This window comes from Punica granatum, chromosome 1, assembly GCF_007655135.1.
Source record: "Punica granatum isolate Tunisia-2019 chromosome 1, ASM765513v2, whole genome shotgun sequence".
Taxonomy (NCBI): domain Eukaryota; kingdom Viridiplantae; phylum Streptophyta; class Magnoliopsida; order Myrtales; family Lythraceae; genus Punica; species Punica granatum.
The window spans coordinates 10,339,453-10,367,452 of record NC_045127.1 but is presented as its reverse complement, the minus strand read 5'-3'; the positions used below and the strand labels follow the sequence as shown (position 1 = coordinate 10,367,452).

The window sequence follows — 28,000 nt, the reverse complement described above, 5'->3', positions numbered from 1 at the left end:
AGCTTTCGATGTCGCAATTTTATTTTTTTTTTGCTGTATTTTATGGAAGAATTTTTTTTCTTTATATTCTTTAATCTCAAATTTAGACAGAGTCTAGAAGAAGCAGAATATTGCACATTACGGCAACAAAATATTAAAAAAATCCAGGCTTTGTCGTGAAAAGAGACAGTGAGACTGTGAGAGTATGAATTTGGAAGGAAAAAATCGAAAATTGAAGGGGCAATCCCAGACTCTGCAGAGTTTGCTTTTGTGGGTCTGTCCGTCTCTCTCTTCTCTTCCCCACAGCAGCGCATCGATCAGTGAGAAGCTGGACCCCGAAAAAGTTTTCCTTCCTCACTAAGCTTTCTTGTCTCAAATCTCGTACCTGGTCTGCCCGCTTCCTCCATCACTCTCTTCCGGGTCGCTCTCCAGCGGCATTGTCAACGTTGGAAGCTTTCTTGGCAGCAACTGATCGGACCCATAAACTCAGCAAGAGTTTCTGGTTGCGGTAGGAGACGGACGGGCCGCCATTGGCGAGGAAAATGTTCACGGAGGGTCTTGACAGAAGTGCCCTCAGATGGGTCAGAGAGGTCAGATTCACTGACATATCTTGATTTTCCTTGCCCCATTTTCAGCATCTTATTCGGTGGATTTCACTGCTGACTTGTGTCATGAGACTCTGTCGGGAATGATTCTGGGTTCCGTTGTCGGGATTCATGCCTCTGTCTTAAGTTGTTTTTTCATGGTGGTTTTTTTCTATCTGCTTGCATTTGTGGAATATAGACTTGAAATGTCTCTGTCCGCTAGAAGAATAGGTTGAGCAGCAATGAGTGAGTTGCTGCCTTTCCTATCGAATTGAATCGATGTGGATGTTTTCTGTGGCTTTCCTTTTGTTTTACTGGCTTTGACTGGATAGTCAAATCATAGGACTGATGTTTGATCTCATATGACTCTGCGATGAAGTTCATTTTTATATTTCGACTTCGCTTTGCCAATTTTGAGGTCTGAACTCTGTTAATTTGCTTGCATTCTCGACCTCTCGCTGATAATGATAATCTGGTTTTGTCCCCCACCAGAAGGAAGGCGTAGTCCCTAGTTCAAATCTCAGACCGAGGATAGATCCCATCACTGGTGGGGTTAATGGCAGCCGCGGATTTGTGCTGCCCCCAGCATCGAAATTCCGCAGCGGGCACTTGCCGCCCAGTGCCGTCCCTGTCTCCCGGACGATGCCTGGTGGGTCCATTGATAGTAGGTCGGGATCGGACAATGATATGGATACTGGTTTTTCTTCTGAAGAAGAAGGAACGTATGGGGCCCGCTACTCGCATGAATCGTCCCCTCGGGATGAAAGGGTCCCTAACAGTTCAGCTTTTAGATATGGACAAAAGAAATATGCAGGTGACTATAGCTACTCAGATGTCAGTTCTTCACGAGAAACAATTGCAGGTAGAAAAGCCCAGGTGCCGATGGGGTCTGTTAGGGGAAACGGCGATGTGAGGTACTCATACTCAGTGGGGTCCTATGCTGACAAAGACTATGATTCCGATTCAGCTAGTAGTTCGGAGTTCTCCACAACACAAGCCGGTAGCACCAAGATCAATGGGACTGCAAGTCGAGCTAGAGGGAATACCCCTACTGGAATCAAGGCAGAAGCTGCTGCTCAGAAGGTTGGTTCTTTATATTTTCGGTGCTCTAAAGATTATTATTTTATGTCTGAAAATTGTTAGATATTTGGATTCACTTGCGAATGAGGCAAATGCCATTTGGTGGTGATAAGGTCCACCGAACCTCCTCAAAGTTACTGGCTAATCCTAAGCTCATTCTGGTAAAACTGTAGGTTCTTTCCTCAGTAAAATACAAATTAAATGATGTTTGTACTAGGAAACTGGGTGGTGGAATAATTAGTGAAATCTCTCTAGTAGTGCAGAAACTCTTTGCAAATTGCAAGGCATGGTTTGGTCTCATTTACTCTATTAGTGGCGTTCCTCTAGTTTATCTGGTATATGATGGAGGCTATCAAATAGATCAATACTACTGCCTCCATGGATTCCTCTAGCTGGAGAAATTTTGAGTATTGAACCATTTACAAAAGGAAGCTTCAACTTTTACGTGGTCTTGATTCTCATGAAATTTCTTTGGTTGCAGAATTTTTAGGAATTAGGTTGAAACATACATGCAAGTATATTTAAGTGCAGTCTCATTATTCCTTCTTTATATTTTGTATATCTTTTGGACTCTTTTGGTGGCACCATCAATGGATTTTTGTTGATCATTGAAAAAAATTGTTTCAATTGTAGCTGTCATATTTAACCTCTCCGATTTGAACATAGAGCTGCTGGCTTGTCACATAGAAGATGAAAATAAGAGCAATTTTACGAGAATGAGACAACATCAATTCTATTGTCACAAACTTACAACAGACAGTACTTCCTAATGATTAGGTTGGATAGTTCCGAGAAAGCGAGATGTATTGCTGGGAGTCATTTAGGCATATTCTTTTGCATGCGTGCCACAATGTTCAGGATCATATATATGATAATCTTCCCAGCCTGGCAGTTTTTCATTTTACCTTCTGATTTGAGTCCTTCTGTTTCTTCAATATTCACCATTGTTAGAGCCCATTACTGTACATTCCACCTCTTTGAACCACTTCTATCTGTTTCCCAGGAGCAGCTCCGCCTATATCTACATAGGCTTCTGCTGCCTTTAAATTTCTTCTCGTAAAATGAGCTTAAGGGAACCAATTTTTGTGTATATAAATAAACATATATGAAAGAAAAGCTGATGCTGAACTCTGAATGCCTTCAACTGGTTGAGATTTTCTATTGAAATTCTCATTTATTGCCAAAAAATGCATTGGCTTTTTGTTTTTGTTTTTGTTTTTTTTTTGTGTTCCTCGTGTCAAAATTTCAAGTATTATGGACCCCTAATGGTGTAGTGTGGGATGTATTCAAGGAAGTTGCCTAATTTGCAGGGTAGAATGAAAAATTTGCAATTGGATGAGGATATTGCTAGCGCACCTCCATTATACTGTTTCACTCAAGAACCTAAGGGGGGCACAGACATGGCGACAAGGGATGGGCCTCATATAGAAGGACCTCATACATCAGATGCCCGGACCACTTTAAAATCTGAATCTGGGATTAGGCCTGAGTCTGACGCTGGGAACAGGATCGAGGAGCCGTTTACCAGGTCTGTATTGCTGTTGGACTTCCCTCTGGTGATATGTCGAATGTTCACCCATTTAGCCTCTTTTGGAGAGAGTCTAATTAAAAACTTTAGAAACGTTTATGTACTTGTTCGCATTTAACAATTTTTGCATTATTTTTTACTCGTTGACAGAAATACAGCCAGTATAGAGGCTGGTATTCCTTCGAGTTCACAACCACCCCGTGTACCTGCCTTTCATGCAAGGTATCTTCTCACTGTTTCTTTTTCGATGTTCTGATAATCCATTTCCACTAGTTCTAATGGAACAACTTATCTATAATTTTATGTTCAAATCCAGTGCTCTTGGTCCGTGGCATTCTGTGATTGCATATGATGCCTGTGTGCGGCTCTGCCTCAACGCATGGGCGAGGGGTTGCACGGAAGCCCCAATGTTTTTGGAGAATGAATGTTCTTTGCTGCGGGATACGTTTGGGTAAGTATTATAGTTTCTCCTTGTTTATTGTGTAATGGAACCAAAAACCGCTGGCTTGCTCTTTCCATAATTTGGTGACCTTGAACTGATGTATGGAGCTTTATCTCCATTTGTTCATACTTAGTTTGCAGACTGTAATATACCTTCTTAATCATTTGGGTTAAAAAGATAAATAGTCAATTTGAGGCAGTTACATTGGAACCTATTACATGCAGACACATAGATAGATAGATATACACTCTGTTGCACCGTTCTACAACATTATTGGGTCATCACTGTTGGCTTTCTTTTTTATCGATATCATTGTAATTTATGTTTTCAATTCAGCAGCTAAAACCATGCTGCTCTATTGAAGTGGCTGTTTATGATGCGCCATTTTTGTTATTCATATGCAGGTTGCAGCAAGTGCTTTTGCAGTCAGAGGAGGAACTGTTGGCAAAGCGATCTTCAGAGCCTAGCAATGAGGGAGCTCTCACAAAACATAAAAAAGTTATTGGGAAGATGAAGGTGCAAGGTAAATTTAGAATTAAGGTTCGGTTCTATTTCTAGGTGTAAGTTTTGTTATAGTTTTGTTCTCCTGTTTGTTCTTACCTTGTTTATATTTTTCCTGACTTTTGCAGTACGTAAAGTGAAAACACTCTTGGACCCACCAACAGGATGTAGCATCCTAGCTCTTCCTTCTCCTTCCTCTTTAAGGCCACTATCCATCAAAATGGAGACTATTCGTGATCAGTTCTACAGCTTGCAGTCAACACTATCTTCTAGATGGCAAGCTCTTCGAAAAATTCGTGCCGTGCCTCGACTTCCCACCAATGGTTCCCTCTCCCGTCAGAGCATGGCATATGTACATGCTAGCACTCGGTACCTTAAACAAGTGTCTTCCCTCCTTAAAACAGGTGTCACGAGTTTACGCAACAGCTCATCATCCTATGAGGTTATGCAAGGTAAGACAATGTTGTAGTTGTGCTGCTTCTTTTATTTGTAAAAGATCTGCTCTTCCTAGGATAATCGTTGAGGGCATTTCGGTAAAGTTTGAGTAGGCTGGCCTAGTTTTCCTGATCAACAAAATGTGAGGGTTCCCACCTATTTAAAAATCAACAATTGAAAAGCATTGAATCTTTCTACGTTGTTAGCTGCTAATTTATAGAACTGATCAGTATTCAAATTTGCTTAATTTGCTGAGTCTTTCTCATTTGGAATCTTTCAGAGACGTATGCTTGCTTATTGAGATTGAAAAGTACATCTGAAGAAGATGCCGTGCGCATGCAACCTGGATCTGGTGAAGCTCATATCTTGTATGAAACTTATTCTTTTACCCATTTTAAGCTTTATCATGATTTGCTAAGACTACTCAGTAAATATTTTAAAAGCTCTTACAGCTTCCCAGATACAGCTGGAGATGATCTAATTATCGAAGTCCTGGACTCAAAAGGGAAGCATTTTGGGCGCGCTTTTGTTCAGTTGGCTACGGTTGCTGATGACCCGGTAATAATATCTCCTAACTCAATGAACCGTTTAAGAATAAGTAAGGAGTGAAACTTACTCCCTCTAGCAGAACAGAGGGGTAAAAGAAAAAGGATTTTGACTATTTTCATTGAGGGATAACTCGTATGCAAAGTTGGGTTTCAGGCTGACAAGCTACGCTGGTGGTCAATTTTTCGGGAGCCTGAGCATGAACTTGTGGGAAAGCTACAGCTTTATATCACTTATTCGACGAGCTCTGACGATAATAGTCATCTCAAGGTGAGGTTGATCTTCTTTTGCAACAAGACTCAGTGATTTATAATTAATATTTTCCGGGCGGCTATTGCTGTTGCGGTGTTTAGAAAGATATCAAATGTCGTAGTTGAAGAGTTCATCTTCTGAGTCTACATTAATTGCATTGAAACAATTTTAATAGAGTCTGAAGTAGACGGCTAATATTTTAGATAGACCTTAATTTCACGTGACAGGCCTTGGGTTTTGATTTATAGTTACCTGTTGTAACAAGAGAAATGCTATAGAATGGCTTAAACTTGAACAGAACTTGAACAGAATTTAGGCGTTTTGCATTGGGGAGGACATGGAATATCAGCTTAAAGGGTGTAGATTGTGAGCTCCAATTTGATAACTACTGAGTATATTTTCTGCCACATTACTTGGGACCAAGAAGTCATGGATGGAGATCTTCTGAATATAATATTTAAAATTTCTCCCTTAATTTTCCACTAAACTTGGGTTCTTTCTTCACTTCTTGTGCCAGCATGGCATTGTTGCAGAAACAGTCGCATATGACCTGGTTCTGGAAGTAGCTATGAAGGTGCAACAATTTCAACAGAGAAACCTGTTGCTGCATGGACCTTGGAAATGGCTTTTAGCAGAATTCTCATCTTATTATGGAGTTTCTGATGTTTACACGAAGCTAAGGTAATTGAAAAACAGTAAGCTTGGAATGCTTTTCGTTACAATCCTGTTCCAGTAATTCCATGGAACTCTATGCCGAGCAAGGAGCCACAGCTTAGAAAATGATTTTCAAGTGTTATTTTAAATGTATTTATTTGAATGTGTTTCCGAAATGGTTTTAAAATCTTGCACTGGGGACTGATATGGATGGCTGAAGATGGTAATAATATGACCTGTTGACAGTGGGAAGAAGGTTCTTATTTGTGGAAATCAAAGTCTTAACTTTGGATACCTAAATAGACTTGTTCGGATGACTTTGTTTTTCAGATACGGGCCATGGACCAATATTATTAACACTTTCCTAGACAAACTAAAGAGTTCTGTTCTTGACTGAATTCATTGGACAGGTATCTTTCATATGTAATGGATGTGGCGACCCCAACAGCCGACTGTCTTGTACTGATACATGACTTGCTGGTCCCTGTGCTTTTGAAGGGTAGCAAGAAAGGGACATTAAGTCATCAAGAGGTACTTTTTCATTCTATATGCAGGCTTATCGTTGGAAAATTAATGTGTCCTTTTCTTGAACATTAACACACGCACATGCACATATATTTTCATTCTGTATGTTTGATAGCTTAGATTCCCATAAGTTTCAAAAGCAGAAAAATACTTGTAAAAAATGTAGAAGAAACAAAGTTTTGAAGAATGAGGAGGGATGGAGGGAGAAATATGTTGATCAATTAAATCATAAGTCTGAAAGACCAACTAATGGATTGAGTGCTTTTTGACTTGACTCATCCTTTTCAAATTTCTCTTAACATGTCTCTCTTAGTTTTGGGTCCTTGGAAATATTAATTTTTTCAAGCATGAGCTAATAGTAACATTTCTGTTATTCAAAATTTTATTACTATAGGTGCACTCTAGGAAGAAGTTCGAATACGATAGCTGATATTCATGCTATATTTATTGGCTTATGCCCATTCTTCTTGCACACTCTAGGAAGAAGTTCAAATACGATAGCTGATATTCATGCTATATATATTGGCTTATGCTCATTCTTCTTGCACTCTTTCTGCTTCTAATTTCTAACATGTGTGCATTTTCTTCCTGCTGCTTTCCTAGAACCGAATCCTGGGAGAAACTAAGGATCAGATTGAACAAATCCTTGCATTGGCCTTTGAGAACTACAAATCGCTCGATGAATCATCTTTATCAGGCATTATGGACGTTTTCAGGCCAGCGACGGGAACCGTTGCACCTGCTCTTGGACCGGCTGTCAAATTGTTCACTCTTCTTCATGATGTATTTTCTCCTGAGGTGCAGACAAATCTGTGCCACCATTTCCAGGTTGAGAAAACTTCTGTCTTTCATTGCCGGTTTCCTTCTTTTCCTTGGTTAGTTGAATGACCGAATAGAATATTGTTTCAGGTGGCAGCGAAAAAAAGAGCGAAGCGACTCTTGACAGAGACCGATGACTACGTTGCAAACAATGTAGAAGGCACTCTGTTGGACGCTGATGCTATGTCTACTGCTTATCAGAAGATGACTTCTCTCTGCATGAACATCAAGAATGAGATCTACACTGATATCGAGATCCACAATCAGCATATACTTCCCAGGCATGTCTTTTGGAAGATATTATTTCAAGAGTAGCTTTTATAATTGGATTTTACCAGCAGATTTGTGTTTTCATAGGTTCGTCTGGGTCAATAGGTTCAACGGATTTATAACAAGTAATGCAGAATATGATTTAAAATATTAAATTGGTACAATTTAAGTTAAAATTACTCAGGAATTTTGGTGGGAAAAAGGAACTTAGGAGCATGTTGTAGCAGCTGGGAATCTAGCTCAGACAGGTCAACTGGCAGTCAATCTAAAGCTATGAAATAAGCTCTGCTGTACACACCTTGGGGCACTCAATCTAGTCTTTGGGGGAGTGGAGGTTCGGATTGGAGTCCTGGAACAAAACCAGGGCCTCAATTTCTTCTTTCGTTGTACTATACCAATAAAGGAAAAACACTTATGCAGCTGATAACACGGTTTTGCTTTTACTGTGTCTCGCTTGTGTGAGATAGGGAAGTTATTTCTGTCTAGAATTCTTTTGTCAAGGTCCTGTAGATGTGTCAATAGATCATCTTTAGTACTCTGTCTTTAGTTTCATCATCCGTGACAGTAACACACAAGCGATCAAATGGTGCAAAATCTTGACTGCTAGTTCTTTTTCCCCCCCTTTTCCCTCATCTGCAGCTTCATAGACCTTCCAAATTTGTCAGCGTCTATATACAGCACAGAGCTTTGCAATAGATTGCGGACCTTCCTCACGGCATGTCCCCCGGCGGGGCCTTCTCCTCCAGTAGCAGAGCTTGTGATAGTGACCAACGACTTCCAGAGGGATCTTGCTAGCTGGAAAATCAGGTGACTTTTTCCTTTTAATTACAAGTAAAACTTTTAGGTTATTTTTGTACTAGATTAGTTCTATGCCTGAATCTTACTAATTTCCTCTGCTTCCTCAGCCCTGTGAAAGGTGGCGTTGATGCAAAGGAGTTGTTCCATCTGTATATCTTGGTGTGGATCCAGGATAAACGCCTCTCCTTGCTCGAGACCTGCAAACTGGATAAGGTACCCTTTCAGTGGAATTTTTTCCCCATCTGCATTATATATATATCAGGAGATCACGATTAAAAATATCTGGTCTGAGATATCTTTGCTCCCGACAGTCTCATTATCTTAAAATTAAGCATGTGTTGCTAAGATGTTATTTTTCTGGAACATGATAAATATCAATGGCCTATACCCTCGAAGGGCAAACCACATTACTAAAAGGTCTTTCTTATCTTACTATTTATCAAATTCAAGGAATCGAGCCATCCAAGGAAAAGAAAAAACGTTTTTGGTTGGACGGGAATGAATGAAGTTGTCCCATATCGAATCTGAAACTTTGGTTCTTCGCAGAATTTGTCATTTATTATAATACATGTAGTGGATCATACCAAACAATTTAATTGAAGCAGAGCCAAAGAGTATGAATGTATAGATCCTTTAACTTGTCCAAATAGTTACCGAGACTCATCAGCTAGCAGTTTTCATTTTGATTTCTCAGTTTCCGTGTAGTTTGTGTCTTGAATTTTTCTGGATGGTTGCAGGTAAAATGGTCGGGAGTGAGGACTCAGCATTCTACAACTCCGTTTGTTGATGATATGTATGATCGCCTTCGGGAGACTTTAAATGACTATGAACTAATTATTTGTCGGTGGCCTGAGTACGTGTTTGTGCTTGAAAATGTAAGTAGAGATGGTCTAAAATCCCTTTTCTCGTTGTGATTTGGTTTTTGGTGAAAATTATAAATCATGTAATTGTTCATCGATGTGACCTGATTATGCTCTTACTTTTGGGGTTGAAAAGGCTGTAGCTGATGTTGAGAAAGCAGTGGTGGAAGCACTAGACAAGCAATACGCAGATGTGCTCCTGCCTCTGAAGGACCATTTGACGCCGAAGAAATTCGGCCTCAAATATGTTCAGAAACTTGCAAAACGATCAGCGTGCCCGTATACTATTCCTGATGAGGTAAATTAATATTTACGCCATGCTGATCTGGTCTCTTTCCCTGTTTCAAAGTTGAGTGGTTGATGAGATTTTTTTTTTTTTCCTTTCCCTCAGCTGGGAATTCTGCTGAATTCCATGAAGAGGATGTTAGATGTTTTGCGCCCAAAGATAGAAGCTCAGTTCAAGACATGGGGTTCCTGCATGCCTATAACTGGGAACACAGCTCCAGGAGAGCGTCTCAGTGAAGTTACCGTCATGCTGAGAAGCAAGTTCAGGAATTATCTGCAAGCTGTCGTGGAAAAACTCGCTGAAAATGTTAGTATTATTTATTAGTGGAGTTGTTTGGAGCTATCTTGCCCGTCTTTTCATTTAGTTTCAGATCCCATGCATGAAATGGTGCTAAACGTAAATGAAACGGAGCCTTGTGGAACTTTAGCATTGAATTTTATGATTGATTTCAAAGGAAGCCCTATTTAAGAGCGAGCCAGAGGTTCAACCAGGAACATCCCTAGCTCTTGGTTGCTTACTGCTTGACGAGAACCAGAAGAACTCAACTGCATGGACTGTTCACCTATGGAGCTGACATGAACTAGCAATTTCTTTCATGTCAATTTGGCTTTCAACAGTTCTTTCTGAAAAGTATAAATGCCGTTTTGAGGTCTGACTGTTGTTACAGATGAGGTTGCAGCCCTCCACAAAACTGAAGAAGGTTCTTCAAGATTCGAAAGGTATTGTGGTAGAGTCTGATGTAAGGGTAAGAATGCAGCCTCTGGTGGAGCATCTGTCAAGCACCATGAGCCGCATCCATGCCGTCTTTGAGACTCACGTCTTCGTGTCTCTCTGTCGTGGTTACTGGGACAGGATGGGACAGGTTAGTACCCTGTCTTGGTTAGTTCCCCGTCTTGTTTGGGTTTGAAAATTTACCCTTACAAAATTTAACTTAATTCTTCCCGCGCATTCTTTTTTTTTTTTTGGTGATGCAGGACGTTCTGAGTTTCCTTGAGAACCGGAAAGAGAATCGGTCATGGTATAAAGGTTCGCGGATTGCTGTCTCGGTAGGTGCTACTCGTTTTCATCTGAGCCGTTGATCAATAACATGAATTCTCACACATTGTGGCTTGGATGAAACGACCTATTAATCTGATACCATGATTTCGAGCATTAAGTCGCCCTTTCACTTGGTCGTTAATGTGTTTTGTACGATCAAACTGGATAAGATATAATACTCCACTACAGTATTAGATTACAGTTGGTGTACAAATTATTTCTGGGGCATACCATCATATTTCATATAACAGGGAATTAGAGGGAGACACTCGATTTTTAACGGTTCTCTCAGTATCTTGGAGGCCTCTGCCCGGCACTCAACAAATTCTTTTCAAATCATTTGACAACATGATGGAGATTGAGAGTTGAGTTATAAATTTTTATATATACTGCAAGATGATGATCTCTTCAAAATGATATTGCAGATTCTCGATGACACATTCGCGTCACACATGCAGCAGCTGCTTGGCAACACTGTCCAGGAGAAAGAGCTTGAGCCACCACGATGCATTATGGAGGTCCGGTCGATCCTGTGCAAGGACGGTCCCGATTACCAGGACAACACCTTTTATTATTAGTGGGAGGTCAGGGCAACTTTGTATGAGAGAAGAACTGGCAGGGACAGTTAACCGCCCGATAGATGAACGGCAGGGACAGTTGGTCGGTGACCTGTGGATACTTAAAAGGTAAAAAAGGGAAAATGTACATATGCTCGAGAAACTTGCTCCGGCCACCAGTTTTGTACCGCTGTTAGCTGGTATTCGTGCAAATATGTAATAGAATGGTACCTGGCTGGATCAACGTTCTTTTTGCTATCATGATAGTATTAATCAAATTTTGGTCCAATGCGTCGTAACTTTTCCCTGAAGGCAAATTTCAGTGTACATGATTTGCAGCTGATTGGTGAAATTGCATTCCTTCGTTATGATGATCCTACTTGTCGATGACATCAAAGTTTTTGACAGGTACGTAACGTTCTTATGGAGTGACAAGGTTCAGATCTGGCATATGCCATGGTAAGACTTGAAGGATAAAATAAAGATAAATATGACTTAAAAAAAGAAGAAGGGAAATTCAGCCCATATCTTTGATGTTATCTTATACCACGGACTCAAATTCATCACTTCCGCTGTGTCGTGTCCGGCCTAGTTAGGGTCAGATTGGGTTGCCAAGAGAAACACGACGGAAATTGGTGCAATGGATATGCTTTGCTAAGACCGTGGTAATACCTAGGGGTGTACATGGGTGGGTATGGGTGATTTTTCCTAAAAAGTTTCGGTTCCTTTTAGTTCGGACCGATTTTTTAAAAATAATAAAAAAAAAATCACTCAAAGACCATTTGATGGTAAAAAAAAACTTCACCATAATTTTCGGTTTTTCAGGGATCAAAAATAAAGAGAATATATATTTAGGTTCAAAGAACATAATCCACTAGTAGTCAATACAAAGATCCAAAACACCTACAAAGTAAATAACAAGTCTAAATACCGCATTGACAAGAACATTTTTTTGATAGGGTACATCGATAAGAACATAGTTTAATAAAAGTTAAGACAATCCACGCTAATAAGAACTTAACAACTCCCTAATAAGAACTTAACAACTCCAAGACCGACCAATACTTTTCATTTTTAGGGTTTGAGAGGAGATGGAAGGGAAAGGAAAGTGAAACTGTGAGTGAGGAGGCGGAAAGAATGTGGGAAAGGAAAGGGTGATTATCAATTTATAGGTTTTAAATTAAAATTTTTATGGAAATGTACATTTTTTTTGGAAGGAAATATACATTTTAAATATATATATTCAGGTGGGTATGCATACCGCCAGTTTACATCGGTCGATCCCCGATATTTTTCGGGTGAGTTGTTTTGCCCCTACAACGTGCCCAAAAGCTCTCTTAGGTTTCTTGGTTTCGGGTTTTCGGTTCGGTTAGGTTCAGGTTTTCGGACTTTTAGTTACGCCCCTAGTAAGACGGATATTTGCTTGGTCCAACAATGTGATCCTTTAGCAGTTGGATATGCATTGCTAAGACCGTGGTAATATGGATTTTTGCTTGGTCCGAATAAGATCCTTGCAGTTTTCAATCTCGTTAATTAGTACATTGTACATTTTTTTCCGATTATAAAGGGAGATCAATGGGCCTATTATAATGAAATTTTAATAACTAATAAAATGACACGAATAGTCCCACGACGAATATCGAATCCAGAACCTCTTGATTACCTAATTAAGATGTGCATCAATGAGCTATACGTTTGTTGATAGTGCATTCTACATTTTTCATCTAAGTTCTTCTTCACTCTATTAACGCGAAATTCAACGTTATATTAACTTGACTGTTCATTAACGTATAAGTTATTGGATCAACGGAGGGCTTGTCTGGGATTCATAGATGGTCCAATTCAGGGACCAGAGAATTTATAGATCACTGTTTACTTTTTCACCAACAAAAGAAAAAAAAAATTCACAAAAAAGAAGAAGAAAAAGTTAAGGGTACAGCTTAAAATTTTTGCGAGAAATTAGAGAAGTATTTGATAAGATAAAATAATATTTGGGTCAAAAGCCTGACAAATAAAAAACAAATCCAGCAAAAAAAGAAGAAGCTTGGGACACTATTTATTTTAAATGAAAAATAAAGAAGTAAGTATTTAGAGTTATGACGGCACTAAAACTATATAGCAATCTCATATTGCCATATCATCAAAATCTCAATAATTTATGTTAAGAACTCTTTTGATTATTAAAGAAATATTATTTATGAATTATTCTCATATATTATCCTAATGTGATATATTCATAATATTTTTTATTTTGAAAGATAAACATTCATAATATTTGGTTGATAGAAAATTTCTTTTCCCACATAGCTGCATTATTAAAATAGGAAATTTATGTTATAAATAATTCTCACATAATTGTTCTAATCTGACGTATCACAATATTTTCATTGATAAAAAAGTACTTTTGTAAACATTAGTATTTCTTTTTTAAATTATGATATGTAATATCCTAGTGTAATATACTCGGGGAATTTGTTTGCTATGATTAGGAATAGGAAAGTTTCCTTTTTATATAAATAATTTTCAATTATATTATCCTAAATGTAATATTTCATGATTTTCATAAGTAATATCTCGTTAATTGAATGAAAAAAATCTACCATACGAAAGTTTTATTTCTTAATGGATCAAATCGGCTTGAACTGCATTAGTTGAGGCCCTTGAATTTCCAGATATCGGGACAAAACAAAAATTAGTTAAGTTGAGGCCCTTGAATGAGTAAACTATCAAGTTTGTCCCCGAGATAATCGATTTACATTAATCGGGTCCCTTGCATGAAATCAACATCAGTTTGGCCTTTATCAACATTTATTTGGTCTTTTATAACAACAATTTGATCCTTTGGAACATCAATTTGGTCCCTGAGTATCAATTGGGTCCCCAAGTTCGTACCTAAGATAGTCGATTTGCATCAATCGGGTCTCTTGCATGAAATCAACATCAATTTGGTCTTTAGCAGTATCAATTTGGTCATCTGTAACAACAATTTGATCCTTTATAACATCAGTTTGGTCCCCTAGCATCAATTTGATCCTTTTGAAACATCAATTTAGTCTTTTTGGAATGTCAATTGGGTCCCTAACTTACATCAATTTGATCCATTTGTCAATTGTTAGTTTTGACGGTAAAAGTCGGGAACATCAAAATGGTCTTTTTGTCCCCCTTTTTCTCAAATTTCCCTTTCTTTTTTATTTTCTGTCTCATCTTTCTTCTTCCTCTCCCATTCACCTCTCTCTCTCTCTCTCTCTCTCTAAAGTAAAAGGTCTCTATATATGTAAGCTTTCCAAGTCGACGTTGTAATATTTGTTCTCATTGCTCAGACCTTAGATTCTTGCGTTTTGGTGGGTATAGAGAGCTTACACATAGAACTATAATTTCTGATCAAATTTGGAGCCAAAAAGCGAAGAAACGAGCTAAAAAATTACTATTGAAATTCGATTTTCATAACACAAAGCAGAAAATTCGAAGAACGATATTTCTCAAACCGTGCAATGAAATTACGAGCCGTCAAGTGTTCTAACTTTCTTACGACATGAGAAATCTGACTATTTAAAGTTTTTGCATAAAAATGAATCTATAAGAATTTATCATTAATGACGCACAAAACTCTCTATAAAACACGGGAAAATGAGAAGAGATGGAGTTAGACCTCAGCGAGCCTTACTTGCTGAGCACAAGGACGCCCTGACCGAACTGAAATCAGTCACTCCTCAAAGTTTTCTCCACCTTCCAGTTCGTTGGAGGAAGTTCTCGAGCCTTTGCTCTCGTTCACCAATAGAGAGAGAGCGAGAGAAGAGAGGGAAGGACCATAACTTCGACAAACCCATGATTGAGATTGATTGAGGTTGAGATCGAGGTCAAAGTCAAGGTCCAGGGCTCCATGGAGTGAAGAACAGAGATAAGTGACGAGAGAGAGAGAGAGAGGGAGGGACTAAATTGATGTTCCAAGAGCAAATAAAAGAAGGGAATAAAGGAGAAAGTTGATAATGATAAGTTTTTAAATGTTAACGGAATCAACTTCGTAAGGATAATATTGCTGTGTTTATATGTTATTTAGGGACAATTTTATATAGGGGAGCAAATTGATGTTCTAAAAGGATTAAATTGATATCGTAAACGACCGAATTGATGCTCGGAAATCAAACTGATATTACAAAGGACAAAGTGACGTTCATTTCATGGAAGGGAGCCGATTAATGCAAATGGAGGCGAACTTGACAGTTTACCCATAAGATAATTGGCAATCGAAATGACGATTTTGCCCTTCAGTGTCTGGGTCCACCATCCCCGGGAACGACAAAGCCTTCAGACGTCATTTCATTTCATTTCACGGGGAGACTGAGATCTCGCGGGCGACGTGTCCAACTGCCACATGTTAGGAGGGGCCCGCGCTCTTTGCCTTGACCAACCGAGTTTCCGTTGGACGACAATACATTACATACATCCATTCCCCGGGAAAAAAAAGAAGAAGAAAATAAAATATTCCCAAGAGAGAGAGAGAGAGAGAGAGAGAGATTGGGGGGAAGAGAGAGAGAGAGAGGAAGAAACAGTCTCTGTTTCCGTTCTCTCTCATCTCTCCGCCAAAAAAACTCTCTCTGAACATCGCTTTTCGTGCTGCCATTTCCCATTCCTTCCTTCCTTTCTTCCCCCCTCTCTCTCTCTGTGTCATCCCCGCACGTTCTCGCTCGTCTTCCTCCCTCGATCGGTTCTTCGCCACAAGGTAATCTCCACCTCCGCCACCAGCGTCTCTGCCGTCATTGCTTGTGGAGTAATCTCTGTGTCGCTCATTGCCAGTCTGATCAATGCCGGTCATTGCAGACGCTTGAGGTGCGTGGCTGCTGACCGGGCTGCTCGCTGACACGACGACGCCGCCGCCGCCGCCGACCATGGCTGCTCGCAGCAACGAACCGTCTCAGGTACGACTCCAAAAATCCTTGTGCATTGGTTTTGTCTGATTGGAAGGTGCATTGGGGAATTGCGTGATCATGAGCTGGTTTGGAGTCGTTCTGGTCCGTGATTTGGTTTCTTCTGTGTAGGGAGATGGAAGCATCCCTCCGCCTCCACCTGGACCGGGACCAGGGCCGCCTGATCATCAAGCGTCCTCCCGTGCTGGCAATAAGGTGAGTTCCTTTTCATATCATGATATTATTGACCAATCATCCATTTTTTACTGCGTCTCGTTGTTACAATTCTGTATTTATGTTGGTTGGTTTTACGCGTAGAGCAGAGACTTCTGGTGAATCATGAAATTAGAATGCCTTTGCATGAATAATTTATTCTGCTGGAACCAACATTTTTATGTTTTATATGGTAAATTGTCCAACGACTTTGATGGTTAGTTAAATTGTCCGAGAGATCTATAAAGTTTTATGACAGTTAAAGTTTGCTTAACTTTTGACATCTTTTGGTTTCATTATTAAAATGGAAATTTACCAAATATTTACTGTTTGCAGGTATTTAAGAGCGGGCCGTTGTTTCTGTCATCCAAAGGTGAGTGATACGAACACTTGTCGTAATCGGTGGATTCAGTCACCTCTCAGAAACCACCTACTCAATGCATGATTCCATCGCATACACTTCTGAATATGGAAAATAATCTACAGAATGCGATCTAAGAAATTTTCATGTGATATACATTATGCTAACTATCTGTTGGATTTTCTGATTCATTAGATTATCTAATGTCATTGCTAATATATACGTATATGGATCTTTTATCTTTTTTGTGGTAGGTATTGGATGGACATCATGGAAAAAGAGGTGGTTCATTTTGACTGGTACATCATTGGTCTTCTTCCGAAGTGATCCGGTTAGTGGCACTATCCGATCAAAACATCTTACATATGCATGCATAATTTCCCTTTTCCCTTTTCCTAACTACCAATTTGTATATCTGGCACTGTATAGATAGCATATTAGTAATGACCCTCTGGAGTATAACAAGCCGATAACATTCTGTGCAAACATTAATTGTATAAGTTCCTCATGATGCACTAGTGGTTGTCTTCTTCTCAAAAGATGATGAATTTTGACAGCAGCTGAACAAGAGATTTCCCTGTTGCATATCGACTCTTGTTTGAGATGATTTTGGGCCAGGGATTATAATACCTTGACCTTGTCTCTTCTGATGCTGGACTTTAATCTTTCCATATTGTCCTCAAGCATGATTCTTAAGCTTTTACAAAGTTCTCATATACTGTATTTCTTTCTCCAGAGTGCTATTCCCCAGAAGGGAAGTGAAGTAAATCTGACCCTTGGTGGTATTGACCTCAACAATTCAGGCAGGTTGGCTTGCTTTTTCATATTTTTTGCCCTTCCTCTATCCAGTTTCCTTAGTATACTTATGCATAAGAGATGGACTATGACAGTTATTAACCTTGTCAAACATTTTCCCAATTTGTAGTGTGGTTGTGAAAGCGGACAAGAAGCTCTTGACTGTGGCTTTTGCAGATGGCCGTGATGGAAGAGCCTTCACTTTAAAGGTGCTCCCACAAAATCTCTTCGTTTCTTTTCATTGAAACCTCCAACTGCATGCTTTTCATTTTCTTTCAACTCCCCCCCTGCCCCCAGTTTTTCCGAAAAGCTTGGGTATTTCTTTTAGGGGGATATCGAACAAATATCTCTCCAACTGAGGGTAGGTTCTCCTAGCACCCTTCTATACACATTGGCTGGCTAGTTAAAAAAGTTTGGAAGCTTAAAAATAAGTATTTGGTGTTCCTACGCAAAACTTCTCCTAATTAAAGGATTATATTCATAATTTTCTTTATATATGTGTTGCTATTTTCCTTGCGGAGCTAATTTCTTGCAATTATTGTATAGAGCACTTTGCGATTGTATGAAGAAGTTAAAGCAAGTATAGTATCGATCTTGTGCTGAAATGATCTCTTTGACAAAATGCTGAGCAACATGTTATCAACCGTACCCATCTCAGATGCTTTTATGGCATGACTTGACTTTTGCATCTTCAAGTGTTCAAATTAACAGTACTATTTGGCTCTATCATGTTAAAATTTTAGACATATCATTACTCCACTAAGCTAGCGAAAGCAATGTTTTTAGAATTCTTCTAGCTTAACTGAATGAACTGAAGATTGTATTAGCAATGGCTGTTAATACTGTTGCTATTTTTTAGTTGCCTGTGGAAACCATGCAAATAATGGAAGCAAAGCATATGATATGGAACCTTATGGTATTCTATTGTGGTGCTGCTTTCAAAGAGAAAAAAGAAAAATTACTTGATTCTAGATGAAAATCTTTGTTGGCTGTTTAGCACATTATCTGCAATGGATGTTGGATAAGCCAGGGATGACGACCCTTAGCATTTAGTTAACTTTAGTTTTTATTATTTTTTTCCGTCCAATTTGCTGAAAGAAGGAAAAATGTATGCCTCTAATTCATCACTTCTAAGCTCCTAGAGAGAATTATTTACAAGAATTCTACATGTGGATCGCAAAAGATGCATATATGGTTTCACTGTTTTCCCAGAAAGGAGAGCGTGGCCCATCTTTCTGTACTGATTGGCACCTAAAGCTTTCATTTAAACTACATGTAGACCCGAGCCACTTGTGGGACTTACAAAGACATTTTCCTACCAATTAAAGATTATGATATATTACAATAGTATAATACATATGAGAATTATTTATAAAAGAAATTTTCTATTTTGATAATGTAGTAACCAAAAAAAAAAATTCTATCAACGAAATAGTATGGATATATTAGATTAGGACATTATATCTGAGAATATTTGTAAAAGATATTTTTGTAATAATTATGAAAAGATATTTCCTTAATATAAACAATATAAACGATTGATATTTTGATGACGTGGCGACATGAGAAGGCTATGTAGCTTTGGTGGCATGCATGGCAACACCAGAGAGCTATGTTCAGTTCTAAGGACGTGGCGGCATGAGACACCAGTGCAAGAGCAGAATGCTGAAGTCTCATGGATGTGAAAACTTATGGAACATTCAAGTCCTTGACATTTTCACCAAATAATAGGCGTGCGTATCAGCCTAGCCTTCATATGCACCAAAATTCAAGTACTTTGTCATGTATGTCCTAGAAGGAATGTTTTTCAGACACCGAAAGAAACTTATCTAAAGAATGCCAATGATTATGGGTACAGGATCTACTGAAGTTACATCATATCTAACACACTAGTCACGCTGAGATAGTTCTTGCAGGCCCCGTGGTTTCTTCAATGATACCTCATTTAGTAATCTGAATGTTTTTTGTGCTCAACGACCTTGAGTTTGATGCCTATGGTGAACTGGAAATGGATAAGAAGATTGTGGGGAAATTTGAGAACTGATAATTTGTCTAATGATTTAGAACTGTTCCTCGGGGTAGCTATTTCACTTGTGATTCCAATCTGGTATTTGTCACTAGACAATTTTATTCTTATTTGCAGGCAGAGACTCTGGAGGATCTATATGAGTGGAAGACTGCACTTGAGAATGCGTTGGCTCAGGCACCGAGTGCTACTCTTGTGATGGGGCAGAACGGTATCTTCAGGAATGATCAGGCTGCTCCAGTCGATGGGTCTACAGAACAGTGTATGATCCTCCAAATACAAGTTGTTCTTATGCATTTACACTGTCTTGCTCTTCTGTATCTGAGCCACTGCCATAATGTTGTCAAACTTGTATTCACGATGAAAATAGTCACTTCTGATGAGCAAAATACTAGAAGTTGCACACAATGGTTAGGACAAGAAACTTGATTTGTTAACACATATTTAGATTTCTTTAGCATTTTGATTCTTTTTCATGATGATGTTTGCAGCCAACTACTTCCTTTGGAACATCACTATAAAGGTACAGAGACCAGTGAAAAAGTAGATAAAACTGATAATTTATTGCTTGACTGTTTGAGACAGTCATGGTAGTTAGAAAAAGAAATTCAGTCCTCCCTAAAAAACAGACTGCATTTGCAACCAGGAGATTCTTTATATTTAAATTTATGATGAGAGCTTCTCTGATCTATTCTATATTTTCCCTTTCTTTGTGCATCTATGTGATGTCAATCTCACAAATTGATCATACATGAAAACTTTGCTAAGGCAATATTATTCATATTTATGAAGAAAGTTTGACTTGCACACGGTGCTTGATTTTCTTACTTATCGCTTCAGGCATTGATTTTCATATTTGTTATTAGTGAAGGATAAGCAGCCTATGAAGTCAATGGTCATCGGCAGGCCAATTTTGCTTGCTCTTGAAGAAGTTGATGGGACTCCATCTTTCTTGGAGAAAGCCCTTAGGTTTATGGAAGAGTATGGTAAGTTCCTTCCCCCCATATTGGTTTCAAGCATTTTCATGAGAAAAAATTGGATCTCAGCCCAGCCAAAATACTTAAAATGTGATGACGGCATGACACAGACTGAGTGCCTACCGTTAATAAATCTATTCCAAGATAATTTGGCAAATGAGTCCTCACGTCTTAGTAAAGTCCTCTGTGATGAAAAATATAATTTTCGAGGTCCCAGTAATGATGCCTGATAACTTGAGAGGCTACGCATGAAACATGAAAGCATGAATTAACTAGATCTATCTGAACTTAAGTGAAGAGTTAACGAGCAGATTTCAGCCACCAAACAATCCATATGTTCTGAATTATGCTGAGGTCTTCAGACTATAAACTAGTGCACATTGAATTATACCTTAGACTGTTGACCTACTAATAAAGCATGTCAATTATAAATGATACCTTTTTCATTGCCCTCCATATTAATATACTGCATCTCTATTCTGCAGTATTGGCAACAGATTATTATGTCATGCAACAAATTGTTATTTCTTTTTGTACCTCTATTCTGAGGTGCATGTTCTATTTTGATTGCTTGGATGCATAACCTTACATCTTCATTTGATTTGCATGTCGCTGTTGATCTTGGTATTCTTTCTTATTTATGAATATATACCTTATTATTCTACGGTAGTGAACAGGAATCAAAGTAGAAGGGATCTTGCGACAAGCTGCGGATGTGGATGATGTAGAGAATCGAGTTCGGGAATACGAGCAGGGTCTGTTTTTCTGGTTCCCCTTTGTCATTTCTGGTTTCTCTATCTTTGAATTGGATCACAAGAAAATTTTCTCTGCACTCTTAGAACCTTCAGTACTTCGTAATTCTTGCACTAGAGTAGAGAAACTGCCGCATTTACATTGATTTCATTCTTTGACTAGAAAACCAATTTTACTATCAATTCCAACCGAAAGATAATGTTCTCATAGAATGGACTTAGAAGCTGCAAATCCAATCATAATTTTTTTGACACTTGAAATTAGATGATCATGATGTCCAATCTTGGCTCTAATTTATTTTCAGGAAAAACTGAATTTTCTCCTGAAGAGGATCCACATGTTGTTGCTGATTGTATAAAGGTAATTTCTTTAGTTTACTTATATGTTGTAATTTCTCATAAATACCATGAATGAGTTTGCTATTCTGCCTTTAAGTGATATCATGGGTTTATTCCTAACTTATGTCATTCGTGTGCCTTTCAATTCACCAAACATATGGAGCTAAACTTCAAACTAATTTTTGCAGTATATTCTTCGTGAGATGCCGTCATCTCCAGTCCCAGCATCATGTTGCAATGCATTGCTTGAAGCCTGTCGTAAGCTTTAAGACCTTTTAGTCTCATTCTTCATTTATGCTGGTTCATGCCATCTTAAATGTTGAATTTTAGTCTTCATTTAGATTCCTATTCCTTCATAATTGTGGTCAGGGCAGAGGTTCTGCCTTTACCAAATGACCAATATGAATTTGGATGGGTTCCAGTTGTTTGCTTATATAGATCAGTAGGAATATCTTTTACAGCCTGAATTGTTGAACATTTTAGTATATGTAATAGGGGACTAATTCCCTAAAAGGCCTTAGATTTTTGAGAATTTATATTGATTGTTATAATTTTTTTTTCCCTTCAGCTAATTTAGTTAAAACCTTTTAATGTTTAGGAGTTGACCGTGAACATCGAGTCAATGCCATGCGCACAGCAATATGTGAAACATTTCCAGAGCCAAACCGCTGCCTACTGCAGAGGTAGGCAGATCCAGTGCATTATGTTTCATTTGGAGCCGCTAAGGGTTTATCCAAATATGCCAGTGATTCGAGCCATGCATCTTTAACTAATTGAAATTTTGCATAGGAGTTAGTAAATTTCTGACAAGAATTACTAGAGCCTTACAGGCTTTAGCGGTTGCTGGCTAACCAATGATTAAGAATGAGAATTACAGATACTTAGGCTTCTTTTTACCAGCCTATTTGTGGGTGCATTTTTCAAAATTGATATTTCTCTCTTTTCTTTACCTTCAGAATCCTCGTTATGATGCAAACTGTGGCTTCTCATAAAGCTGAGAATCGAATGAGCTCTTCGGCTGTGGCAGCTTGCATGGCACCTTTACTTCTACGTCCTCTTCTAGCTGGTGATTGTGAACTTGAAAATGATTTTGATGTGGGAGGTGATGGTTCTATGCAACTTTTGCAAGCGGCTGCTGCAGCAAACCATGCTCAAGCTATTGTTGTAACCTTGCTGGAGGAGTATGACAAGATCTTCGGGGTTAGTTAGCTTCTTCCCTACGGTTGCTCACATGAGTTAGTGTTCTCCCTATCTGCTTGGTTTTGGTTCCCATACAACCTGTTGAACTGCGCTTTGGATTTTTTTTTTAAATAGTAAATAAATGAAGATGTACAAGATAAAAGCCCGAAAAGAAACTTAGAAAAGACTTTCATGAAAAAGGGCGTATAATCTGCTGTTCAAGAATTTCTTAAAACAAGCAACAAGCATGTCAAGCAAATGTTTCAATTGGAAGAAGGCAAGAACAGTTTGTCCTCAATGTTTTTCTCATGATTTAATTCAGATCAAGAGATCTATCTTATGTTTGCCATCAGTTTCATTAAATTTATTACTGCAGGAAGGTTCTATGTCACCTGAACTGTACTCGGAAACAGAAGATAGTGGAAGTGAAAGTGAGGAGGCAACTGATGATGATGAATCCTATGAGGATGAGGACCCCGATGATGGAAGCCAATATTCTGAAATATACACCGACGATGAAACTGAAAATGTATCTAGTCGAAGCAACAGTAGGAGTTATGATGATGAAGGCAGCACCCATACTGGCAAAACGGTTTGTCCCTATATGTCTAATTCTGAAATCTTGATTGTTGGACTTAGAAATTCCTAAAGCTGTTGCAACCTATGGAAATAAATGGGACCAACAAAACTGAAACATTGTCCCAGTAACTCAAGTATGAAGTCTTCCACCTATCCTCTTCTATTCAACGTAGAGCTCAAAGTGATCCTCTCACGGGAAAGATTTTTCCGATGTATTGTTTCCCTCTGTCATTACCATGTTTGATGAAAGAAATTGCTTTCCCTTTGTTCTTTGCTAGGATGGTGATGGTAGTACCTCAGGCTCCCACCACTCCTCTGTAGCAGTTGACCATTTCAAAGAAAATGATGAACTATCGCCAAGTGCACATCAGACGTCATTATTGCAGCGTGATCAATCACAGAAGACTAATAACCTTGCTAGTCATCAAGGGAGCAGGAGTCTAGAGGAGCAGAAGAATAATGAACCGACCGAAACATTAGGAGATACTCCAGCAACAAGCCAAGTCCAAAATTCAGCTGCTACTTCTAGCATGAGCAAATCTACAACTATAGCCAGCGGACAAATACCAAGTTCCAGGCGTCCAGCTGTTTGGGGGCGTACACCTGTAAGTATCTATCTTTCCGTTAAATCAGCTCTAATCTTTGTTTAACTATCAGTTGTGCTGGCACTTATTTCTCACCCTAAGCTTAAATCCTTTGAATGATGTGCTTGCAGAGTTTATTCTTTGATTTTCTTTCTTGATCTTTACTATAGTTGTTGATGTGATTCATATGCTTTCTTGATGCTTCTTTTTGGAATTAATCCAGGCAAAGAAGAACCTTTCTATGGAGTCCATTGACATTTTTCTCGATGATGAGTGAGTAATTCTGCACATAGTTTTGTTGAAGTTTTTTCCTTCTGAATTTACCAATGAGTGGTCTTCTGAATGCTCCACAATGACAGTGACGTCTAACTATGCTGTAAATTAAGATTGAACTTGATACTTGGTGAAACTTTGGCTAATCACATAGAATATCACCCTAGGAAATTTGCCAGGATTGACATGATTGTGTTTGTAACTTTGGTTAATTGGTTAGTTTATAGTACATATTAATGCTTTGGTGTAAGTAGCTGGTGCCTTAGGATTGCCCCTTGGCCGAGCCTCGCCTCCTTCTGCAGCAGCTGCACAGGGGGTTTTCTGTTGGAGATGTAGCATTCATCGGGTTTCCTGCAGTCTAGTTGAGCCTTTTCTTCACAATTTCACTTTTCTCTGTCAATAAATACATCATAAGATGAACCTGTCTATGAACACATGAGGTGCATTCGGCTTTGATCTTCTGAATTCTCTAAGTAGTTATAGTCGAAGTTTTATTCTACCTTCACAATTTTGGTGCAGTGACATACTAGATAGAATAAGCTGTTCTGACGTTTTACTGATCTTAATAATTCCTAATGCCTTTATATCTCGTAATCTTTGTAAAATATGATAATCTCAACCAATGTCCGTGAGCTAGCTTGTTTGTATTAATCATAAAATTTCTGAGTTGCTACCTGACCTTTTCACAGAGCTGAAATCCAGAAGCTTGAGAATGCAAAGGAGGACCTCAGGAACAGAATCACTGAAGAGGTACAAACTGAAGCATCCAGTCTGAGGGTTTATCATATGAATTACATTTTTGGTACTTTCTTTTGGAGAACTTAAATTCTTTTTTCCAAATGTAGGCTAAGGAGAATGCAGTTCTTCGTGCCAATCTAGAAAATCAAAAGATCGCAGTGCACGAGCGCCGCCAAGTTCTGGAGCAAGAGGTACATTCTACAGAGGGCGAAGTTACCGCTTACGTGATTTCAATGAAATAGCCTCCTTTTGCAACTATGAATGAGAAGAGTCAGAGCTCTTCCTATTTTTTATTGATACCGTTCGCTGGAATGCTTATTAGTGAATTACCTACTTTAAACTATCTAGACCCACAGCTTCTTTTAGATCACAATTCCAGTGATGCAATCATAAAGCATTAAATCTTAATACTTCCCAACGTAAGATCAGGCCACCTCAGCTGCAGCATTAATCCCACTCCCCTCAGAATTGTAATGTTCTGTGAAGATTCTGTGAGAAACTCTGTTCCTGATTAGAGGGATTGCTTTCTTGCAGGTGGCAAGACTACAGGAACAGTTGCAAAAGGAGAAAGATCTCAGGAGAGCCCTGGAAGCAGGGCTTAAAGAACCACGGGGACCTATACCTTGTTCAGCTAACATTGATGAAAAGGTCAGTGAATATGTGTGATTTTGGAATTGGTTCAAGCGATGTGTATCATCGATCTAATTGTGCAACTTGAAATACGAAGACAAAGGCAGATCTTGAGGATTTAGCTAAAACACAGACAGACATCAACAATTTAAAGCAAAAGGTGGATGATCTTGGAGGGCAACTTAACAGACAGCGTGATGAAAACCAAGCTTCTATTCGTGATCCAGGCAATCAACCACAACAATGTGGGGATGATCATGGGAAAGTGTAGGTCACATCTTGTCAATTAGTCATCCTGCATAATCATTTCGAAGAAATGAGTTTTTCTTCCTTTTATTTTTCTTTTTTCCCTGAGGAGGTTCTTCCTTACCTTTTATGCAATCTTTTGTCTACTGGAAATTGCTCGACTTTTGGATAAGTGAGAGAATATTGGTGCTTGATAACAGAAAGAGGCAAAGTGGAGGCTATCCTTTGGAAGCTTCACACATCTTCTCATTCGTTCAACTCATGCAGCTTCTTGTTCATATGGGTGCAGGATGAGCAAAACCGATGAAACAAAGACTGCGGACACTCCATGTCCTGCTGAAAGGTCAAACAGTAGTAAGGTAATTCTTCCACTTTTTGTTCATTGCAGGCCATAGGACTGGTAGGTGACAACAATCTCCCTCACATGCTTTTTATTTTCATGCTTATTTTTATTTTTCTAATTTTTGGTGGCTATTCAGCTCAGACAAAAGGGAAACAGAATTGGGGATAAATATTATTTAAGCAATCTTTGTCACGCTGCGCGATCTTAACTCCTTAATATCATGACTTAGCTCATCCTGAATAAGGAATTCATGTTGCTGATATTTCCACTTTTCTCTTCGATGATGTCATTACTTTTTTTCCTCCTTTATTGGTAACCTAGAGTCCTAATCGCAGTGGACGTTTCTTGCGTGACAGCGCTCAAATTCGGACGGAACGCAAACTGAGAAGAAGAGGATGGACCAACCTTCAACTCAGCAGCAGCAACTGGATTCTGTAGGCAGTGTGAAGTCCCGAAATATTGACCAATCAGCAAATTCTTCAGCTGCGGATTCTGGATCCGGAAAGCCCTTTCCTCCCCTTTCTTCGAAAAAGTCCGGTGCAAGGGGTGAGGTAAGACACATTACGAATAATCTGGATATTGTTTATCTATTGATAGCTCAAAATTTCCGAGTTACAAATCTAAAATGTATAGCATTTAAGCCACGCTCTACTTGCTGTCCCTTCCATTTGTTTCCTCAGTTGGGGCGAATCTAAACTTTGGAAAGAAAACTCAAATGAAGAGGCTCGTTAGAATGTTACTATATGAGCATATCAATTGCTGTAACGTATCCCGTAAATTCCTTTCTGTTTTAATAAGTAAAATCTTTTGGGGTTTGGGCTGGAGAGGATGCTTTAATGATGCAAAGGGCGCCATTCTTTGCTTTTCTTTATTAGCATATCTGTGCCCCTCAACAGCCAAAATTTGCCTCGAAACCTTATCTCCTTTGATGTTTATCTCTATTGGGCAATAGGGAACAAACTCAACAGCTTCTGCGCTGAGTAAGTTGACCAACCGGTTGAACTTTTTGAAGGAGCGGCGGACACAAATCACCAAGGAGCTCCAGAGCACAGACAAGAGCCAAAACTTGGATAAAGGCCGGAGCGCAGACATGTCCACTGGCTCAGGAAGTAGCAACCAAGAGGACAAGAGAGGAACTGAAGATACTCCCTCTAATCCCGACAAGTCTAGGAATCCAGATACCCAGGAGGAGCTGAACAGGGGACGAGCATCGGATCAAGGGCAAGCTGACAGGACTCTAGAACTGTCAATCCCTTCGAGGACAGACTCCAGATCATCATGACGGTCAAGCAGACGGGACACTTCCCGAATATCCAAATGTTTGAAATCACAAATTGGATCCTGGGATGCAACAGGGTCGATGGTCGCAAAAGGAAAGTTGAAAGTTTCTGAGATCAGCAAGCAACCGCCTCATTCATGTGTAATCTGCATACATGGCTTCAATCTCAAGGGCTATCAATCGATAACAATTCATAGTTCTGTTGAAGTTCAATTCTTGTCGTCTATCTATGCCACAGAAGCTGCATCTCTGCTGGCGGCGGCATTTTCGGGGCCAAATGCTCTTTCCATTTACAATTCCACGACGAGGAAAAATGTTAATGTGCTATCGCTTCGGTTCTGGATCTTACATTGATTTCTTTTCCCCATGCAATTTTTGCTCCTTTCGCTCTGTCTATGATGCACTTCTTGTATTTGACGAATCTGTTTATTGCCATAGAGGGGATGCCAGGCCCTATTTAACCCAAATGACCGACTACTACCTTACCACCTTGACTTTAGGAGGAGGTTATGGTGGCCATTGTGAGAGCAACTCGTCCCGCAAGCCTCTATATTGATGCATCCAGCCGTGACAGGTCGTCCCTGGTCTGCTGCTGGCAATGAAATACGAGGCTATGATGGCCAACCAT

General features: G+C 39.2%; 2 protein-coding genes across 5 annotated transcripts; both read left to right on the top strand.

Annotated features, from left to right (window-relative positions):
• On the top strand, positions 1–11,465 carry LOC116201048. Its single transcript, XM_031532159.1, has 22 exons — positions 1–569; positions 1,056–1,646; positions 2,954–3,171; positions 3,322–3,393; positions 3,488–3,622; positions 4,018–4,136; positions 4,243–4,566; positions 4,830–4,917; positions 5,002–5,107; positions 5,252–5,365; positions 5,865–6,028; positions 6,412–6,532; positions 7,130–7,354; positions 7,436–7,626; positions 8,255–8,422; positions 8,521–8,626; positions 9,151–9,288; positions 9,410–9,571; positions 9,665–9,865; positions 10,227–10,421; positions 10,534–10,605; positions 11,023–11,465. Exons 1-22 carry the CDS (start codon positions 522–524, stop codon positions 11,173–11,175), a joined length of 3,711 nt encoding a protein of 1,236 aa, XP_031388019.1. The 5' UTR covers positions 1–521; the 3' UTR covers positions 11,176–11,465.
• Positions 11,466–15,641: 4,176 nt separating this feature from the next.
• LOC116201122 (rho GTPase-activating protein REN1) lies at positions 15,642–27,766 on the top strand. Of its 4 annotated transcripts, none has more exons than XM_031532278.1 (24): positions 15,643–15,874; positions 15,973–16,070; positions 16,191–16,274; positions 16,608–16,644; positions 16,887–16,963; positions 17,369–17,439; positions 17,558–17,636; positions 19,571–19,715; positions 20,320–20,439; positions 21,108–21,185; positions 21,488–21,543; positions 21,710–21,779; positions 22,120–22,204; positions 22,478–22,721; positions 23,077–23,292; positions 23,558–23,884; positions 24,087–24,136; positions 24,826–24,886; positions 24,982–25,065; positions 25,409–25,522; positions 25,602–25,771; positions 26,040–26,109; positions 26,450–26,644; positions 27,046–27,766. In XM_031532278.1, the coding sequence occupies exons 2-24, from the start codon at positions 16,041–16,043 to the stop codon at positions 27,373–27,375; spliced, it is 2,793 nt and encodes a 930-aa protein (XP_031388138.1). In that variant the 5' UTR covers positions 15,643–15,874; positions 15,973–16,040; the 3' UTR covers positions 27,376–27,766. The 4 variants fall into 4 exon arrangements, with proteins under 4 accessions (XP_031388358.1, XP_031388138.1, XP_031388204.1 ...); XM_031532344.1 differs by having other exon boundaries at positions 15,949–16,070; XM_031532498.1 differs by having other exon boundaries at positions 15,642–16,070; positions 27,106–27,766.
• Positions 27,767–28,000: the final 234 nt, after the last annotated feature.

Excerpts from the sequence above, each read along its gene's own strand:
- LOC116201122 (XM_031532278.1), top strand. The coding sequence starts at position 16,041 with ATGGCTGCTCGCAGCAACGAACCGTCTCAG. Across the intron at positions 21,780-22,119 it reads TGCATTGCTTGAAGCCTGTC|GAGTTGACCGTGAACATCGA; the intron begins GTAAGCTTTAAG and ends TTTAATGTTTAG. Across the intron at positions 23,293-23,557 it reads GCACCCATACTGGCAAAACG|GATGGTGATGGTAGTACCTC; the intron begins GTTTGTCCCTAT and ends GTTCTTTGCTAG.
- LOC116201048 (XM_031532159.1), top strand. The coding sequence starts at position 522 with ATGTTCACGGAGGGTCTTGACAGAAGTGCCCTCAGATGGGTCAGAGAG. Across the intron at positions 3,394-3,487 it reads GTACCTGCCTTTCATGCAAG|TGCTCTTGGTCCGTGGCATT; the intron begins GTATCTTCTCAC and ends GTTCAAATCCAG. Across the intron at positions 6,533-7,129 it reads GGACATTAAGTCATCAAGAG|AACCGAATCCTGGGAGAAAC; the intron begins GTACTTTTTCAT and ends CTGCTTTCCTAG.